The 14,862-nt window shown below is 49.6% G+C and overlaps 1 protein-coding gene across 1 annotated transcript in view; it reads right to left on the reverse strand.

Moving 5' to 3' along the window:
• The window catches only part of LOC144951250 (IgGFc-binding protein-like), a 90,016-nt gene that overhangs the window by 34,687 nt on the left and 40,467 nt on the right, over positions 1–14,862 (reverse strand). Inside the window, exons 8-16 of the mRNA XM_078881400.1 lie at positions 13,471–13,606; positions 12,073–12,240; positions 11,184–11,224; positions 9,914–9,999; positions 8,552–8,825; positions 4,916–5,157; positions 4,138–4,255; positions 2,706–2,889; positions 532–818 (exon numbers count right to left, since the gene is read on the reverse strand). Of these exons, the coding sequence (XP_078737526.1) occupies positions 532–818; positions 2,706–2,889; positions 4,138–4,255; positions 4,916–5,157; positions 8,552–8,825; positions 9,914–9,999; positions 11,184–11,224; positions 12,073–12,240; positions 13,471–13,606 (1,536 nt within the window). The remainder of the gene's footprint in view (positions 1–531; positions 819–2,705; positions 2,890–4,137; positions 4,256–4,915; positions 5,158–8,551; positions 8,826–9,913; positions 10,000–11,183; positions 11,225–12,072; positions 12,241–13,470; positions 13,607–14,862) is intronic.

A 14,862-nucleotide genomic window follows, 5' to 3' on the forward strand; every position in this document is an offset into this window, starting at 1 on the left:
TATATGGGGAATCTTTTTCTTCTTTTGTGTCTTTATACATAGACGTGTGCATTCATACGCTGGCGTGTTTTTTTTTATGGGCATAGCAACGGTGTAGCAGCTAGTGCATCGCAATACAAAGCCCAGGGGACAGTTACTTCTGCGCAGCTCAACGTTCAAAGGTCGGCACCATGTTCCAAATGCCAGTCTACGTTAAGACAGACGACACTGGAATTGCAATGCTCCCCCCTCCCTACTCGGCGCCGCGGTGGTGAGATGTTATCTCCCTCGCCTGGTATACAGGAGGTCGTGGGTTCGATCCCGATCCCGACCCTGACGCCTGCTGTATATTTGGAGTTTCATGGATTTTTTCCTGGGTCCTCTGGTTTTTCCCTCCACAATTAGGTACACTGCTATAAATGTCCACACGATCGTCCTCTTCGTTGAGCTGTCATTTGGGGCCAGGTCCCTTCAGAAAAAGAGCTACACAGCTCAGTGGGGCTCCATCTGCTTAAAAATGTTTAAATGTTCGTTTTACTCGGCAAAAGTTACCGCAGCCGGTGCCGTTCCTCCACGGGTTGGCGAATGAGAAGCCGGCCGCGTTGCAGGCCGCCGCGTATCCCTCCAGCGACCGGCACAGCACCGCCGCGTCCATGCCAGACAGCACCATGTCGAAGACGCAGTCGGCGAAGTACGGCGCGGGGTGGACGGACGTGAAGCACGGGGCCAGCGTGCCGGCCATGCCACGAAGCTGCCCGCAGTTCTGTGGGCCGGACGCGATCGCCACTTTGCCGGCGTCCAGGATAGCGCCGGACGAGGCTCCCGTGTCGCTGTTCCCACTGTTGGGGGGGGGGGGGTAATGTTCACGGTGACAAACGGTACCAGAAAATACATACAGGGACTCCTCTACTTACAAACATTCGACTTACGAACTTTCAGAGATACGAACAAGCCTGTCCGTGTGTTCCAGTTGCCTGATCGGACCGAGAGTCGTAAGTTCAACCACCGCGCAGTAGATGACGGTGGTGGCATCTACGTCTGCAGAACGTAAAGAACCAGTGGCATCTATGTCTACAGGAGATGATACCATTTTTTAAGTCATTCCCCGTGTTTAGTGTGCATGCCGTTCAACATGTTTGAAATCGACAAGAGTTAAGTTGGACTTACGAACAAATCGACTTACAAACAGACCTCTGGAACCTACCTCATTCGTCAGTAGTGGAGTCCCTGTACAGTATATATCTATAATGGCTACAGGAGCAGGCCCTGCATTTGCTGGTTTACACAACTGGTGGTGGAAGTGGCCCCCACGATAGCGCCTTAACCATGGCTCTTTGCCGAGAATGAAGAACAGTATAATCCGTGTGTGTGTGAATGTGATGGTGGAGATTAGATGAATACAATAGATGAGAGATAAGCAGTGGAAGTGAATCCGTGATGTGTGAATTCCGTGAAATAAAATATGATGACAGTAAATGATGATGATGATGATGATAGATTGAATGAATGCGGAATGAGTGATAGCCATGTAATGAGAATATAAAGAGGGAACTAACGGTGGTGGTGGTGGTTAAGTGGGGTTCGTGGGGTGAGCTCGGGAACAATAAGAGTGAATTTTGAGTGAGGAGCGGAAACTAGTGAGGGAAGGTGACTGACTGCTCAATGTGGAGGGGGAAGTGTTCCAGTGAAGGGAGGGAGCGAGAAGACAGAAAGACCGACAGCGTGGATTGAGCACAAGGAGGAACAGAGAAAGAGAGAGAGAGAGCAAAGATTGAGTGCCCCCTCTGGTTTATTATTTTAGGCAAACTCCTCGAAACTGGCCAGAACGTCTTTGAAAAGCTAAACTATATTTTATGTTTCCAGGTAAGGCCCACTGAGCTACATCGCTTTTTTCAGAAGTGACCTGGCCATCATAAATGACAGCTCAACAAAGTGGCTAATCATCGCGTGGCCATTTATAGCGGCCAAATACTGCAAACGCATGATGTTGATTCTTCATGCGGAGCGAAAAACCGGAGCGCTCGGAGAAAAATCCACACGACCTCGGGGAGAACATGCAAACTCCAAATATGCAGGCGTGAGGGTTGGGATCGAACCCACGACTTCCCGCATACCAGGCGAGGTGGTTAACGGCTCGCCACCACGAAAAAGTGGGGAGCACCCACGCTTTGCCCCACCACACCGCGACTCGTCGATCGCCTCATTCGTAACTGCTGGGAGCGCAGAGGCAGTTGAACTTAAGAAGTTGTCCCACTTCAACTGCCTAGGCTGTCTCTGATGTAGGTCTATCAACTTCAAATACAATGCATATATTATGAGAGCATGTTTTGTTTGCATGTTCACCACAAGTTATTGTGATAACTGCAGACTTGATTCCTTGCAAAGGGTATCTATTTGGTGTTTGAACATCTTAACACCGGTTTTATTGCCAGAAAGGGATAAACATATTCTTATTTTTCATTATTTGATACTGGCAAAAAAGGTCCCATGATACCAGTGACGAGTATTTGAACCAGTCCTGGACCTCCCCTAGATGTGCAAACGTCGCCACTATGGAGACAAAGGCGGCCAGGCAATGGCAGTGGCCACTCACCCCCTCGGTACTCGCTAACAGCACTTGCCCCAACAGCCCGTTAATGATACGCAGCCCGTTACGGCCACGTGGCCCGTGCATGCTATCCAGCCTGTTAAGGGGACCGCTGTCTTTGTAAGTCTCCACATGGCACCTCTCCGTATTCTTCTTCTCAGGAACCTCCCAGCTGTTGCCAAAGGTGGCCGCGTCGGGAGCCTGGGAATGATCGGGCATCGTGAAGTCGTCGCTCTGGTCACCGTTCCACAACCCGCACACGCCACACGTGCCATTCCAGTACACGTCATGGTTCAGCAGAGACACCACCACCCTGTCCTGGCCTGTGGTGGGGGGGGAGACATGGGGGGCATACAGCTTACAATCACAGCCTGCTGTGTCTGTATGGGAAGTTATGGATACGTTTCAGGTTTAAGATTCTCAAGGGCAACTTTAGATTTGCATTACTGATGAAAAATATATTCACACAAAAAATAGTGTCGCCGTCCAACGTGAAGTGACATCATATTTCATGGGCAAACTTTGGAAATTATGTCGTGTTTTTTGGTCAATATGAGCCAAGACATTTTTCCAGATCATATGAAAATCAGAAACTCCACCATAATAAAAAAGGCGAATCTAAAGCTACCGAATTTCTGGGAGTCAACCACGCTACATCTTTCCATGTTTACCATTTTTACTCCCCCACACCAAATACAAAATAACTCGTTCCACACTGCCCTGCGCCGGATAATTGTTAAACGCACTGGTGGGCAAGCCCAGCACAGGGAGTCCTCACTTAATGTCGTTTAGCCGCGTTCCTGAAAAATGTGACTTTAAGTGAAGCGACGTTAAGTGAACCTATTTTACCCATAAGAAATAATGTAAAGTCGCAGGTTACGTTCCAGCGGGCATTTTTTGTTACCAGACAAAAAAAACCCATCATGAGTTGAAAAAATACAGGAACATAATATAAAAAAAATGCAAATACATTGCAAGAAATATAAAAAGTCATGAAAGAATATAAATTTTAAGAATATAACACTTCCTATCAGATCCACCAATATCACTTGCTGGCCATTTTCCACGCACTGTTCAGAATAATTGCATCACAAAAGCACGACACTTATTTCACGATATCTGAATCTTGGTTTCGCGCGTGGAACAACTCTGGTACAATGTAACGAAGATTGAGCTGGGACGCAAGCAATGCTGGGACGACGCCACTTTGCCCCGCCACGCGCGACTCCTCTACCCCACAAAGTAGTTCCTGTACACTGGCAGCGCCGACATAAACGGGAACCTCGCGACGTCAGGAGGGGAGTACCGGCGGTTCGCACTCGAACAACATCACAACGCCTTGCCGGAACCCCACTGTGGGTCATGAATTGGATCGTCGTAAATTGGATCCCGGTTTTTTCACCGAAAGTAGAAACGGTAGAAAAGTCACTTTCCGATGTGTTTTTCGTTTTGCCAACCGTATGTCACGCGGTTTAATTAGTCAAAATCCGTGGGAATAACAAAAGCTCCACGTCAAGTCACACCAGGTTAGAACTCCCTGGAGTAGACATATGCGGTCCGAACCTCCTCACCATCGTATTCGACACTGAAGAAGGCGTCGGTGGTGAGGCGCGCGTAGCCCCCAGAGCTGGTGATGCGGAACCTCTCCCTGGGCTCGTAGTATGGCAGGTTGATGGCTTGCCCGTCGAGCTGCGATGCAAAGATAAAGATCGCCTTTATAGCCTGAACAGACTGTCGGGGCATGTAGCAGCGCTGATGAAGGCTACAGCGGCACACGAGGAGGTGGGTGGCCAGCACCACGCCTGCTTGGCTGCCTTTGTCTCCCAAGTGGCGATGTTTACATATCACTCCAGATATTCATTGAGGCTGAGTCGACCTAGGGGAAGCCCAGGACCAGTTCAGATAATCACTGTCAATGGTCTTGGTGGTTGCCGTGAGCGGCAATCGAACTCGGGTCTCTACCAGGTTTGTAACGCAGCGCTGCGCTACCACTCCCCATACAGACAGAACAGACTTTTTTTCCCTTTTTTTCGTATGGCTGCTGTAGATGCAGAGCAACAACTACAATTTCACATTCAGGTGACCAAGCCAGATAACCGAGTTAGGAGTAGTAGAGTGTATCGCTGTGATGTCTCCGTCGTATCTGTGCATCGGTCCTTACGTCTTCATTACGTTGCACGGTCTGCTCTGAATGACCACAGCCGCGCACTACTGGACAGTTTTTTAATTTTCCATTTGTGCATCAGGTATCCACATCTGCTATTGTCTGGGCGGATGCGCGTCCGCATATCTCACAGACCCACCGCGATCGCACCCCCCGCTCACTCTGTCGCATTCTCGCACACTCACCCGGACGGCGCCGCTCTTCAGGAAGGAGACGGTGTGGCCGTAGATCTCGGTGTGCACCTCGCGCGTCCACGCCACGTCCGCGCGGCCCCGGTGCTCGTTCCTGGCGAGCACTCGCCAGGCTGTCGGCTGCTGCTGCCAGCCCAGGCAGTTGGACGCCAACACGAAGGTGCGGGTGCCCATGTAGTCGAAGAGGCGCCCGTCAAACGAGCTGTAGTGGGGGTCGCCGACGGCGTAGCACTCGGCTGTGGGGAAGGGGGAGCGAAACCCGCGATGTTGAAAAGGTAAAGGAGGCGCTGCCCAGATATTTTTTTGCCCATACCACCACTGGCAGAAAGGGGACCTCCACTATGGGGGAGCCCATCCTGAGGGTAATTAGGTCTACTCTTCAATGCTGGCTAGACGTATTGGAGGAGGTGAAAATTATCTACACTGTACCCTCGCCACACATGGTCTGCTGAATGACTAACTGTGGTTGGATGAAAACTGCACTGCAAGAGGTGAGAAAAGGTGGTAAAAGTTGTTCCGCACGTTTCGGACAGGGGCCAAACACAGGCTTATCTATTCTTCGTCGGGAGCTGAGACCCTTTAACTATGGTTTACCCGCTTATATGAGCACCTCCAATTAGAACGGTTGGCTACGTACGGCGTGAAAGAAGGTTCAACATACATACATTGCATTGTGGGGGGTTTTCAACTGCCATGCCAGGAGATCGAGGTGAGCTGGCGACCTCTCGATTGTGAGCTTACTGGACATCTGTGAAAATGAGCTTCGTAGCTCATATCATTCCTCCAGTCTAAATAGAGATTATGATTCTGGATGTCCGGTGACTTCATGGCTCAGTGGGCAGCGCTGAACGGGCCACTACAACTCCTACTTTAGAAAGCCACCCCTCTTGTCCACTAAACCACCTGTTTCTTTGTTTAATAGTCAGTTTTCTATTTTTTTTCCTAACTTCAGGTGCCCAGAAAGGGCCCTAGATTTTTAGATTTCCTTCCTTTATTTAGCCTCCCAGGGCAATTCACAGACCCCTCGAGGCCTAGGGCCTTTTGTGGGCAGCTCGAGCCTGATCCTGTGACTATGTTACGGGGACTTCTCCCCGTATCCTCGTGCTTCATGGCGGACAGGTCCCCAGGGGAAGTAATCTAAAGCTTCGTCCCCACTGGCTTCAAGGCGGGCTCAGAGACTCCGGTGTGGAGGAACGCGGGAGTTTCTACAAGCCCTCCTGGAAAAGACGGAGGAGAATACAGCCCTTCTCTGGGTTCTCAACGAGAAGCTAAGTGAGGTCTGGGAGAGGGTGGAGAGGCAGGAGGCCGCCGTGATGAACCATAAAAAAAAACACTGGAGGAGCAGAGTGAGACGGGCAGGACCCACAAATCCACGCTGATGGAAGCTTGAGGATGCTTAACAACAAGGCTGGACGCGAAGTGGCGCGAGTGCCAACTTAAAGCCTACGGCAGAGGTCGCAAACGGGTTTTGATTCCTTACCCCTACCCGGCCGCACCAGGGTTGCAAACGGGTACCCGTACCCTACCCGTACCCGGCCGGGTACGGGTAGGGTACGGGTATCGGGTACCTGATTGCGACCTCTGGGATGAAGCCATGTTGCATGTGCGGGTGGGTTGATTCTAGGAACTTGAATTGTGAGAAGAGACAAGACGTTGGGAAATGAGTGACAAACGGTTACTCATCAGTGACTCACGACCTTCCCGTACCCGTACCCGGCCTCACCAGGGTCGCAAACGGGTACCCGTACCCGGCCGGGTACGGGTAGCCGGGTATCGGGTAGGGTATGGGTATCGGGTACCCGGTTGCGACCTCTGGCCTACGGCCTCCCCGAGGGAGTCAAGGTGCTCTCTCGCCTCCATTCAGCAGCACCTGCCCAAAGCTCGAAGAAGTTTGGAATCTCCCGGCACACAGCCTGTGAAGTCGGAGGGGATAGTACAGGAATGCCGGGTGGGAGGGACCTGATGGAGTCGAATAACGTGAGACCTCGTCCCCTGCTGATCCTGTTTGCGATCTGCCATGGCGCCTCTGAAGCTTTGAAGGCAACTTGGGCCGCAATAGGCATGGGCACCCTTCTGCAGGGCCAACCGTGTTTTTATCACTCCAGCGGATGCCAAGAAGAGGAATCGTCCCCTGCCCTTGCACAGGGACTTGGTGGGGAGAGCCGGGATACGCTCCCAGTTGCTTTACCCGGCAAAGATACGAATCCAAGTTGGGGGAAGAAGGCTGTATTTTCTGACGGTGGATGAAGCAACGAGGTTTAAAGAAGTGCAGCAGATTCTGCAAGGCGTGAATGGGATTGGAGGCCGATCCTGAGTTGGAGTGTTTAAGACGGGGACCTTTTGGCCTTCAGCAGTGCAGGACAACCCGGGGCCACGACACCGGTGCCCGGGCAGCATCGTGCAGTCTTCGGATGGTGGCGTGTAATGGGAGGCGTCCATGCAGTCCTCCAGCCTCTCTCTCTCCCCCGCTCACAGTCTCGGTCGGGTCTGGCGCTTTGGCTTCTTCCCCCTCCCACTTCGGCTTCTCCCTCTCCTCTCTCTAGGCCGTCTCCCCTTCTCTCTCCTGTCTGTTAAACTCTGGTTGCAAGTGGTTGTTTTGTTGTGTTGAATGGTATTATTTCTCTTGTTGCGGGTCGCATTTGGTAATAGGGTCTGGCCTTGAGCACTGCACTTTGGTGTCATCGGGAGTCCATGGTTGACTACGTCTGGGCTCGGTTTTGAGCGCAGTGGCATCTATTTTCGTGTTCCCCTACTAAATTTTGTGAAAGTTTTCTTTCCACATTTTTCCCGCGCGCGACAGCTGTTGTGTCCCAATCGGGAGAACTCGGATACTTCCCTTTGACCCGGCTCTGTTCCCGGCAGTAATGCCTGGTGCGATGGACCCGAGTCCCCCCTCACTTTCAATATCTGCGACACCCCCCCCCCTCGCCCCAACATCATTTCTTTAAATGTTAATGGCCTGAATCACCCACATTAAGAAACAGTCCACCCTTCTTAAATGGTGGGTTTTTTCACTTTCTCAACCAGGGTAGGGCAAGTATAGCATGCCGTTTCTACTTCGGGTAGCAGGGTTATGACTATCCCGGTCAATATTAGTTTTTGTATCTATGGTGACCTTTTTGCAAGTATCAAGAATAATGAAAAATAAGAATAGGCCCTTACCCTGTATGGCAATAAAACAGCTGTTAAGATGTTCAAACACCAAATAGCATGTTTGTTTGCATGTTTTGCCACAAGAGTGTGTGGTTAATGCAGACTTGATGCCTTGCAAAAGGTGTATATTTGATGTTTGAACATTTTTTTATTGTATTTCAGTAGACATGCTTATGCTGGACCCCAGGATAAATATATTCTCGCAGGTAAGGTGCACGGCATACAACAAAACGTTTCTGAACGTTTATAACCCACCTGCCATCAATTCCAAACTTATTTCACAAATAGTGGCTCTGATCGGAAAAAGAACGGGGGAAATAGCCATGGGAGGGGACTGAAATTTGGCCCAGTCAATCATTGTGACGTCACGTTTACTTGCGAAGTAATCCGCGGCCATTTTATTCATCGATCGAACGATCGACCGATTCACCACCACGCCAGCGCCGCGCTGTCACTCGAGTGATTGATGCTGCTCACCGTAGACCTTCTTGCGCAGCGTGAACACCCAGTCCTTGCGGCTGCGCGCGTTGCTCTTGGTGACGACGGAGCCGTTGACGACCATCATGGCGGCGCCCTCGTCCACGGTGACGTAGAGCGGGACGCCGCCGCCGAACACGGACGACGGCGTGGTGAAGCGGACCGCCGTGCCGTTGGGCAGCAGCGTGACCGTGGTGCCGTCCACGCGGTACACCTCACGGCCGCTGCGCAGCTCCCAGAAGCGGAAGTACCTCGACACGGTGGGCAGGACGATCTGCAGGGGGTGGAGTAGGGAGCGCGGCAGAGCGAGCAAGGCGTGTATGTAGGGCGCTCGCTTAGACGGTGGCTAAGAGATGTTAACTACCTCGCCTGGTATGCAGGAGGTCGTGGGTTCGATCCCGACCCCGACGTCTGTATATTTGGAGTTTGCATGTTTCTCCCCGTGGTCGCGTGGATTTTCCTCCGGGTCCTCTGGTTTTTTCCTTAACTTTTCTAACCAACATCACACGTTTCGAGTATTTGGCTGCCATACATTTCCACCTAATAAGCCACTTCGTTGAGATATCATTTGTGGCAAGGAAACTATTTTAAAAAGAGCGAAATAGCTCAGTGAACCCAACCTGGTAGCGTGCATGAAACTGAATCACTTATGTGTGGACGTCTGTGCAAACGTTGACGAGCAGCTGTAGAGACGGACTCGACTTGTAAACATCGATCTGCAATGCGATTTTTTGCGACGTGGTTAATCAGCACGTGCTGCGATTACTCGCCCAGATGTGGACAAAGCAGCTGTTGGTGATGAAGCAGAGTTGGGTTATATTAAGTAAAGCGGCTGTGACGCCTTGTGTGAATGTTGCTTTACACAATCCGATTTTAATTTTGTTAGATTAATTTGTGTGATTCCGAAAGTGATTTGGTTGCGAACTGACCCGATATCAAGGACAATTACATTTCACCTATTCTAATGCCGCAGTCGGGACAAGGGGACTGCAAGTGTCAGCTGTCTGTATGAAGTATAATGAGAATGCAGCACTGGTCAGAAAATTAGACACCCATAGACTCATCACACAGAGACCCAAAAACTCATCACACAAACCCCCAAAGACATACACAGAGATCCATGGATAGCAACGGTCCCCTGTTATCTGACGTTTCGCTCCGTGCGCTGGGAGCTTCTTCAGGAACTGAACAGGAACTAAAGAAGCTCTCGGCACATGGCTCGAAACGTCGTAAAACACGCGGAACACCTGAGATATCGGAGAACTGTGTGGCACAACCGCGAAAACCTGTGCAGTTGTAGCGTCGATCAATGTTCGTGAGAAACGATTTAACGTTCAGCAACATCGTCGGACCTTTCCTCACCTCGTCGCTGAAGGTGATCGTCCACTCGATGGGGAAGTCGTTGGTGGTGATGCTGTCGTAGGAGAACGCGATGGGTCCGCCGGTGCCTAGAGTGGAGACGAGGCAAGACACACGACACACTCGGACATGTCTCCTGAGGCAGTGAAATTTTCATTTACACATTATCAGCCCGGGGCAAGTAAGTAAGCACCTTTATTCACGTGAAAATCCAATAACTTAATGCACAGTATTGGGCGGTTCTCTCCTGCATTATCTTCTGAACTAGTTAAATGTCTGTAAAGAGTCTCAAACACTATGCAGCGGTTGTGAGTTCTGGGCCCATGGACCGCTGAGTAGGTGAGTGGGTGGATGAATAGATGAGTGGGTGTGTGAGTAGGTGAGCGAGTGGGTGGGTGACTTCCACGCCAATGGACCACTGAGTAGGTGAGTGGGTGGGTGAGTAGGTGATTGGCTGTGTCGAGTGGTGGTGGCGGGTTTAACTACACATTTATATTCACGCTATTCAACCCAAAAAATATCTTATAATATTGGACGCGAATGCCAAATTACCACATGCCAGTTTTCTATTGTTGGGGCAGGGGTAAGGTAACATCAATCTTTCATACACGTGGCAGTGTCCTCTCACCGTACTATCGGATAAATCTGCAGAGAGAGTCATCGACGAGTGGTGATCGTTTTTAAGCCACTGCATCTCATGAGCAAATACAAGAACGACAACAACAATAATACGACTTCTGAAATTGTTCAGGGTTCGAGAGACCTGGACGACTGCTTTTTTTGGCAGTGCATCGTTGACACACGTAGTCACCTGAGGGCAGGAAATCCCCTAAACAACAACAACAATGCCAAGCGTGACTCCAATTAAGTCAATGAAGCCCCGTCCATTTCCTCCCATCCAGCGGCACACGTGAGAAGAGAAGTGAGACTTGTTCCCAAACCCCCCTATTTATATGCTAGCAATGGCTCGACCAATCAGATAGTTAATCAATCTGAAGGCGACAGAGGTGACGCCTCTTTCCGCGATTTTCTACCTTACCCGTCGAGTTCAGAATCAGAATCGATATTTTATCCTGCAGGAATCCGATGAGCTATGAAGCTCTTCACAGATGTCCAGTAGGAGGCGGGTCAGCGAGTTACAAAAACGACAGAAACACACTTGGTGGAGTAATCGATCATTGGTGGATCAATCGATTGGTTAAACTAATTTCAGGGTCCCAGCTGTGATGAGGATGAACGTGCGTGTGGGCGTTGAGCGATGCGATTGGCTCACCTTCGACGACGACATTGACGCAGCGCAGCTCCGTCTCCTGGCTGCTCACACACGGCACACATTGGGTGAGTAAACGCGCGCGGGTGAGCTAACGCGCAGGTGAGCTAACGCGCGGGTGAGCTAACGCGCGGGTGAGCTAACGCGCGGGTGAGCTAACGCGCGGGTGAGCTAACGCGCGGGTGAGCTAACGCGTTACAACGCGGAACGTGCACACCGTTATAACGCGGTTTACGAGTTGTCAATCACGAACTACTTTCTTGAGCGGCGACATACACTCAGTTATTTGTCCTGCCGTCTCACGGCGTGCGCGTAGAAGTACAGTTTTCGCCGAACGCGTTTTTCGCTTTAACGCAGCACGACTCTTTAGGAACACATCCAGCGCGCTAAACGAGGACTTGCTGTGCAAGGACCAATGGGGAGCCCCACAAGTTGAAGGAATCATAACCCAAACAGCAAACAGCTCCAATCTTATACTAAACACAGATCTGTTGCGATTTGCATCACATCTCATCTCGTCCAACCTAACGACCGGCTGCAATATAACCCAAGGGGTCCCCCAAGTGGTAGCGTGAGGTGTACACAGCGCCTCTCTGATCAGTGGGACATTAGCCTGCGAGCAGGGGTGTGATGTTCCTTCCTGCGTGCTTTTTTTGTCCTCCCAACCAAAGAGATTTGCGAGCAAGTCATCAACTTGTGGCCACGAGATCGGCGCTCTTGGCCCTCTTTTTGTCGCACAATGCCACGGGGTCTGCAACGTCCCACGTGTGAAGCAGACAAGTGCGCACCATTGGTCGATGCACTTGCAAGTAATTCACTCTCATCTCATTGCTCCTTTCGACAGTGCCAGTTATGCTACCGGACTCGCTATTGGCCTGGAGTGGCTACTGACGCGTTGCTGTCGGACGCGTAGAAGCAGATCTGGTGGCTCTGCACGTCCGCCCGGCCAGGGGTCCAGCTCAGCGCCGTGTGGAAGAGCTTCGGGTCTCCGGCATCAGCTATGACGGCACCCTTCTGCACCCCGACGGGCGCGATGGTTCCCAAGCGCACGATCGTCACACTGTGCAGAGACACACAGCAGCAACAGCAGCAGGTCGAGGTCATGAGGTCGAGGTCAAAGGGGATGTTTTCTGGAACGATGTTTTCTGGCTCATCACGCGTGGGAGAGGATGCTGGCATGCCTCTCTGTGCGAGTAGCTTTATGGTTAAAATGCAAAATCTTTTACCTTGAATTTTGCTTCTTATTTATTACAGTTAATTTATCGTGTTTGTACAGAGACTCCCCTACTTACGAACGAGTTAGGTTCCAGAGGTTTGTTCGTCAGTCGATTTGTTCAAAAGCTCAACTTGCTGCTGTCTATTCCAAACATGGTATACGGCATGTACACTAAACACTGGAAATTGATTTAAAAGTTGTATAATCTCCTGTGGATGTAGATGCGACTGGTTCTTCGTGTAGATGCCGCCACCGCCATCTATTGCGTGGCGGTTCAACTTATGACTCTCGGTCCAAATAGGGAAGTGGATATATGGGCAGGTTTGTTCGTATCTCTCAAAGTTGTAAGTCGAATGTTCGTAAGTAGAAGAGTCCTTATATTTCATTGTTTTAGCTGTGATTAAAAATTTTCCCTTTTTGTGGAAAGTTTCTTACAGATTAAAAATCCGTTTAACCTTTCAATATTTTTCTTATTTTGCATATGTAAATGTTTGCCTATTATATAATCTTGATTTGAAGCTTTCGTGACTGCAGGAATCCATACTCTTTGGTTCTTTCGGTAAAGTCACGTTGGTAGAAACATAATAATAGATCACGACGTTCCAATCGCCACACAAGCAACCGTCTTCAGGTGAGAGAGAGAGACAGGCTACTAAAACATGTCCTAAAATATAAAGGTGAGTGACTCGATAAGGTGAACCTTCTTGTCTCGCAGTCTGTTAAAAGATCTAACAGTTGTGTGAAAACCCTCCACGTAGAAGAGGAGGGTCTGGATTCCTGCAGTCACGAAAGCTTCAAATCAAGATTGAACCGTCTCAAGTTCTGTTTTGTTAATGTGTCACGTGCAAAAACTCCAACGGAAGATGGCCCCTTGCTTGCCCTCATAGGACATTGCAAGGGTCAGGCCTGACAACGGGTCCCTGGTCTAGACGGCTAGTAGAGGTTTTGTCCCAAAGCTTGGCTCCTGGATGTTCCAGCCAAACAATTGTGAAACGTGCAGGACGCAAGAGGCTTTGGGACTGATCTTCTACGTCACCGGTACGGGACAGACTCAGTGACTTAAGCCCCACTCACCCTGCCGCCGCGTCGCTGGGCAGGGAAATGTCGACCTCCAGCTTAAATAGGACGCCCTGCGTAGCTTGGAACGTATTTCCGTTCAGAGGCGTCACTCCCGTGAAAAATGGACCCGAGCAAGAACTTCCAGTCTCGACTGCCAGAGAAAAACAAGACGACCACAAAACACAGACGTGCGAAGGTTTTCATGGTGATTCAGTGCTTTTCGGCTCCCTGGCCTGGTTTTTCTGGTTACCCGTGATGTCCGATGGGTTTTTTTTCTTTCTTTTTTCCACGTGCTGAAGAAGCTTCCAGCACGTAGAGCAAAACATTGGACATCACGCTAAACGACCCGTGACCTTTGACATCCGACAATTTTACGAGCTTTTATGAGCTTTTAGAAATGTACACTCATATTAAAGAAGGACACCAGCTCGTACGTCGCCCAGATCAACAAGGTCTGCGTCTCCAATCGAGCAGCAGCTACGACGCCATCAGGAAGCAAATGAATCAAAAATCCTAACAGCAACATAACGTGGGAAACATTAGGATCATACGGAGTAGGGAAAAGACTGACGCAGATTCTGCAGGATATAGGTGAAAGGTCAAAGTCAGGAGTACAAGTTTGGACAGGAAACAGGAGAATGGTTCCCAACAACAATAGAAATGAGATCGGGAGATCCACTATCACCAAACAACTTCATCACATACTTGGAAAGAGGGATGGATGCCATTCAAGACAAAGGCACAGGGATATTTGTGCAAGGATAAACAATAAACAACCTGAGATTTGTGGACGACGTAGATCTGATGGAAGAAAGCTTCATAGCACTGCAGGAAAGAGTTTGTACGCTGAATAAGTCAGGAAAGGATGCAGGGCTGAGGATTAATGTGGACAATGGTACTCGGAAGGGAGGACATTGAGAAAAAAGAGTTAGAATAGAAAGCAGCATGATTGTGAATTTAAAGGAATTTGTATACTTGGGAAGTCTACTAACATAGAACGATGACTGCACGAAAAACATCAGAGCAAAGATCTCAAAGGCAAAAGGAGTCATGGCAGGATTCAATAACATCTGGAGAAGCAAACAAATCAGCTAGAATACCAAACTGAACATCTTAAGAACATGCATGTTCAGTGCAGATTTGTATGCCTGCGAGACTTGGACATTTAAAGTTTCAGTTTTCATTTCATTTATTTGGAATAACCCTGTGAGCCATTCGGCTCTTGATTCGGGTGCAACCGCAACAAGCAATACAATTGCAAGATACATTAAAAATTTACTGTACGCAAATTGAAACATCCCCTACAAAAACAATAAAATATTCCAGAAAAAGCACCGTTTGTTTATGCTGCGTACTAAACTGTGCAAAAAAATCCCAATTCGATGTTAGATCACAATAACAATCAAA

This window comes from Lampetra fluviatilis, chromosome 61 (genome assembly GCF_964198595.1).
Source record: "Lampetra fluviatilis chromosome 61, kcLamFluv1.1, whole genome shotgun sequence".
NCBI classification, from domain to species: Eukaryota; Metazoa; Chordata; class Hyperoartia; order Petromyzontiformes; family Petromyzontidae; genus Lampetra; species Lampetra fluviatilis.